The 5,547-nt window shown below is 43.1% G+C and overlaps 1 protein-coding gene and 1 pseudogene across 2 annotated transcripts; both read left to right on the forward strand.

The window, feature by feature from the left end:
• The first annotated feature begins 830 nt into the window (after window positions 1-830).
• On the forward strand, window positions 831-4,741 carry CCR8 (C-C motif chemokine receptor 8). Of its 2 annotated transcripts, none has more exons than XM_019662735.1 (2): window positions 831-904; window positions 3,402-4,741. In XM_019662735.1, the coding sequence occupies exon 2, from the start codon at window positions 3,432-3,434 to the stop codon at window positions 4,494-4,496; it is 1,065 nt and encodes a 354-aa protein (XP_019518280.1). In that variant the 5' UTR covers window positions 831-904; window positions 3,402-3,431; the 3' UTR covers window positions 4,497-4,741. The 2 variants fall into 2 exon arrangements, with proteins under 2 accessions (XP_019518280.1, XP_019518281.1); XM_019662736.1 differs by lacking the exon at window positions 831-904 and adding an exon at window positions 2,862-2,884.
• LOC109393473 (40S ribosomal protein S6 pseudogene) lies at window positions 1,514-2,266 on the forward strand (annotated as a pseudogene).
• Window positions 4,742-5,547: the final 806 nt, after the last annotated feature.

The following is a 5,547-nucleotide window of genomic DNA, read 5'->3' on the forward strand; positions in this document are numbered from 1 at the left end:
AATGATATAGGTAAAGCATCTCTAGGGCAGTGGTTCTCAACCTTTCACAGGGGTCGCCTAAGACCATCGGAAAACACATATTTTCGATGGTCTTAGGAACTGAGACACCGCTCCTCTATCCGTCTCCAGGCCCACATGCAGATACGCCCACATACGACTACCCGGTGACCCCTGTGAAAGGGTCGTTCGACCCTCAAAGGGGTCGCAACCCACAGGTTGAGAACCGCTGCTCTAGGGAGTGTCTCGGAATGCTGAGACCCGGTGGAATGATATCAATCATCTCCCTTAATTGAATGGATGCAGTACAGTAACCTGTCCTGGGGGCTGTGTAGTGATGTATGAAGGCATAGTACATGTTGGAATACAATGAGAGCTGGTTAATGGAAAACAGCCTTAAGGCACGTGACATAGGGATCTTTTGAGTAATCCAGTTTCACTTCCTTGAAATTTTCTCAATGAAAGCCATGTGAGGGCCGGCTGAGTGGCTCAGTTGGTTAAGAGCTCGCTCAAGAGTTTGAGCTCTGAGCAACAGCGGTTCGAGTACTGGCCGAGCTGAGCAGCCGCTGAGCTGCCAACAGGTAGCAGGATGGCTCAGCCAAAAAAAGCAAAAAAAAAAAAAGCCATGCGACAGCCGATTAGGGACTCAGTCCACGAGGCTGATGCCCCCTGGCCCCACTTTAGCCTTGTCTCTTGTGCTCTTTAACTCTGCGCCGCCCCTCTCGTTTGTCACTGCCCTTGCCACTTTAAAGTGTGTAGACCCAACCCATTCACCTACTCAACCACAGATACGTATCTTCAGAGGAGATGTTCACATGCAGGTGTCTTCAGAGGAGCTGTTCACATGCCTTGAGATTTAAGACTCTGAGAAGACCGAATTAACAACTGAAACAAAGGCTCTAAAAAGGTATGAACTAATAAGCCTCTTTGGGGAAGAGGGACCTAAGCAGGCAGGGACACTTTTATGTCCTTGGGAAAGAGACAAGGAGAAGGTCAATATTTCAAAGATCTGGCACAAAACGCGATTTTTTTTTTTTAATCTTTGCGTGTCCCCAGAGTGCACAAATCCTGTATGTCTTAGTGGCTGTCCACTGCGTTGGCTGAGGGAAGCAAGCTGTGTCAGTGTTGTCTGCAGGGTTCTAGGAAGGAGTCAAAGCTCCTACAAGAGTGGGAAGGTAGATAAGAAAAGATATCAGGCATCAGGGAGAGTCTTAGCTGTAGAGTGTGCAGGTCACTGGCCCTCATGTGGGATCTGGACCGGGGCTCTGCTGCTCAGAGCTGGCGTCCCAAGCCAACTCTTAACCAACACGCCACTTGGCAGGCCCTGGGATTTTTTCTATTGCATTTTTAAATTAGTTATTTATGGTGCTTAGGAGAGCATCAAAAAGAAAGAGCTGAACTTGTTAGTATTGCATGGCTATATTCCTAAAACAACATGCTAGGAGAAGAAAAGCAAGATAGGAATTAAGAGATGTTCTCTTTTTATGGCGCCTCGGAGGCGGTCCGCTGCTTCAGGATGAAGCAGAGCATCTCTTTCCCAGCCACTCGCCGCCAGAAACTTACCGAAGTGGACAATGAACACAAACTTCGTACGTTTAGGAGAAGCGTATGGCCACAGAAGTTGCTGCTGCTGCTCTGGGTGAAGCGCGGAAGGGGTATGTGGTTGGAGTCAGTGGTGGGAACAACAAGCAAGGTTTCCCCGTGAAGCAGGGCGTCGTGACCCACGGCCGTGTCCGCCTGCTCCTGAGTAAGGGGCACTCCTGTCGCAGACCAAGGAGGGCTGGAGAAAGAAGCGCAGAGCTGTTCGGGGCTGCACTGTGGATGCCAGTAGGAGTGTTCTCATCTTGGTCATTGCATAAAAAGGGGAGAAAGGTATTCCTGGTCTCACCGACATTACTGCGCCTCGTCGCCTGGGTCCCAAAGGAGCAAGCAGCATCCGCAAACTTCTCAATCTCTCTAAGGAAGATGATGTCCTCCAATATGTTGTGAGAAAGCCCTAAACAAAGAAGGTCAGAAACCGGGGACCAAAGCACCCAAGATGCAGCGTCTTGTTACTCCACGCGTCCTGCAATACAAACGTCATACAGCTCTGAAGAAACAGCGAACTAAGAAGAATAAGAATGAGGCTGCAGAGTATGCTCAACTTTTAGCCAAGAGAATGAAGGAGGCCAAAGAAAAACACTAGGAACAGATTATCAAGAGACGAAGGCTGTCCTCTCTGAGAGCTTCTACCTCTATATCTGATCCAGTCAAAAATGAGATTTTCTAAGATTGACAAATAAGATCAGACATCAAATCTAAAAAAAAAACGGAAAAAGAAAAAGAAAATGAGACATGTGATGTTAGACCATTTATGTAAGTTAAAAGTGAACAGAAACATACTATATAGTTTATGGATACATGTGAGTATGTAAAAGTACAGGGGAAAATTGTTTAAAATGATACATATGAAATTGGTTTTAGTATCTGCTTTTGGGGTGTGGGGATAAGTTGAGTAGTTAAAGGGAACTTTAGCTTCATCTCTATTGAAGAAGGAAGGAAAAGAAAAAAGAACCAAAAGCAAATATATAACAATATGTTAACAGTTGCTAATTATGGGTGGTAGAACTATAGGTATTTAAGTTTTGGCTTTTCTTATCCCACCCAAACTCCCTGTGAATTCACCTAGGGCAGTTTTCAATCTTTAAAAAGTGTTAATAGACTTTATGTTTTAGAAAAGTTTTAGGTTTACATAAAATTTGGGTAGAAAATACATCTGAATTCATCTGTTTAAGCTGCCATAACAAAATATTAATGCCACGGGCTGGGTAGCTTAAATGACAGAAATGTTTTTTCATAGTTCTGGAAGCCAGAAGTCCAAATCAAGGTGACAATCAATTGGGTCCTGGTAAGAGTCCCTTCTCACTTTGCGCTTACATGACCTTTTCTCTGCACATGTGCAAAGAGTGCACTTATTGTAAGGACAGGTCCAGTCAGATCAGGGGCCCGCCCTTATGATCTTATTTACCCTTAATTATGTCCCTAAGGACTTCTTTCCAAATACCATCACACTGGGGATTCAGTATCTGAATTGGGGGGGTTCACAATTCAGTCCATAATGCTCTGTCCTCAGGTCTCCCAAAACTCATGTCCTTTTCACATGCAAAATACCTTCATTCCATCCCAGCATCCCCCACAGTCTTAGCCCATTTCAGCATCAATTCCCAGTCAAAAGTCTCATCTACATATCATCTAAATCAGGTCTGGGGGACACTTGAGCTATCATTCACTTTGAATTTGGGATGGCGCACCAACATTTAATCCATAACAGGGCTTTTAGGACTCCAACATATGAATTGGGGGGAGGGACACACTCAGTCCATATTTTTTTTAAAATATATTTTAAAGGAATGAATGTCTCTTAGGTGCCTCTGTGACCAGGTCCTCCTGCCTTGATGGATTATACACTCGAGCCCAATGTGACAATAACTGACTACTACTACCCTGATATCATCTCAAGCCCCTGCGATGGGGAACTTAGCCAGAGAGAGAGCAAGGTGCTTCTTGCTGTCTTTTACTGCCTCCTGTTTGTATTCGGGCTTCTGGGAAACAGCCTGGTCATCCTCGTCCTTGTCATCTGCAAGAAGCTGAGGAGCATCACTGACGTGCTGCTCTTGAACCTGGCCCTGTCTGACCTGCTTTTTGTCTTCTCCTTCCCCTTTCAAACGCACTATCAGCTCTACCAGTGGGTGTTTGGGACTGTAATGTGCAAGGTGGTGTCTGGCTTTTATTACATTGGCTTCTTCAGCAGCATGTTCTTCATCACCCTCATGAGCATGGACAGGTACCTGGCGATTGTCCATGCTGTGTACGCCATGAACGTGAGGACAGCCAGAATGGGCACAATCCTGAGCCTGGCAGTATGGCTGACCGCCATCATGGCCACCAGCCCACTGCTGGTATTTTACCAAGTGGCCTCTGAAGATGGCATCCTCCAGTGTTACTCATCGTACAATCAACAGACTTTGAAGTGGAAGTTGTTCATCCACTTTGAAATGAATATTCTAGGCCTATTGATCCCATTCACCATCCTTATGTTCTGCTACATCCGCATCCTGTACCATCTGAAGAGTTGCCAAAACCACAACAAGACCAAGGCCATCAAGTTGGTGCTCATTGTGGTCATTGCCTCTTTACTCTTCTGGGTCCCATTCAATGTGGTCCTCTTCCTCACTTCCCTGCATAACATGCACATCCTGGATGGATGTGTCATGAACCAGAGGCTGATTTATGCCACCCATGTCACAGAAACCATTTCCTTCACTCACTGCTGTGTGAACCCTATTATCTATGCTTTCATGGGTGAGAAGTTCAAGAAACACCTCTCAGAAATATTTCAGAAAATTGGCAACCACATCTCCCTCTACATGGGGAGAAAAACCCCCCGGGAAGGCTGGGAAAGATCATCTTCCTTTTATCAGCACTCCTTCCGTTCTTCGACCACAGACTACATTTTGTGAGGAGGGTGCCTCAGAGTGGGCCTCTGCTTTCCCCACCACTCTTCTTTCAAAAGACAAAATGATTTATATTGGAGTCTGAGGTGCCATGAAGGGATACTCTTGGAAATTTGGTTACAGACACAAGATAAATTTCAGATTAAATGAAGTCCTACTATTGCAAGTTAATCTTCTCAACTTTCAAAGACTTTGTTACTATCTTCTGGAAATAGTCTATGTATGATACTGTCAAATGTAATGTTTGTTGTACGAGGTTTTTTGTTTTTGTTTTTGTTTTGTCTTTTGATTTTTTTAGTTTTCTAAGTGTCTTTATCATATATGAATTTAAATTTTATCAAATGCTTTCTTTCTTACCTATTGAGGTGAATGCATAACTTTCCTCCATTATTCTGTTAATTTGGTGAACTGCATTGATTGATTTTCTTCTGGTAATCAACCTGTATTTTCCATGGGGAAAAATGACCTCTTGGTCATGATCATTTTAATAAATAATTGGATTCTCTCAGTATTTTTGAATCTGTGTTTATAAGAGATATTATCCTGTAATTTCCCTTCTTACAATGTTCTGGTCCTGTTTGACCTCCAAAAATGTATTGGGAAGTACATACTTCTTTTTTCACTACTCCCTAAAAAAGCTGTGTACAAAATTTGGTGTTATTTCTCCCTTAAATGTTTGGTGAAATTAATTAGTAAAGCCATCCAGGGTTTCTCTGTGGGAAGACTTCAAATTATGCTTTCAATTTCTTTGGCAGATAGAGATTATTCAGATTTTCTATTTTTCTTTGTCTCACTTTTGGAAGTTGTAATTTTTAAGGAATTTTCACACTTCATCTAAGTTGTCAAACATATTATCATAAAGTTTACCCTAACATCTTCTCATAGTCTTTTTAATGAAGGAGGATATGAAGTAATGTCCCTTTTCATTGCTAATATTGGTCATTTGTGTTTTCTTTCTCTTTTTTTCCCCCCTGATCAGTTTTATGGGGTTTATCAACTATACTAATGTTTTCAAAGAACCAGCTTTTGGCTTTGTTGATTTTCTATTTTTGTCTTT

Source organism: Hipposideros armiger, unplaced genomic scaffold (assembly GCF_001890085.2).
Source record: "Hipposideros armiger isolate ML-2016 unplaced genomic scaffold, ASM189008v1 scaffold_380, whole genome shotgun sequence".
Taxonomy (NCBI): Eukaryota; Metazoa; Chordata; class Mammalia; order Chiroptera; family Hipposideridae; genus Hipposideros; species Hipposideros armiger.

Coding starts and splice junctions, on each gene's coding strand:
- CCR8 (XM_019662735.1), top strand. CDS start 3,432: ATGGATTATACACTCGAGCCCAATGTGACAATAACTGACTACTACTAC.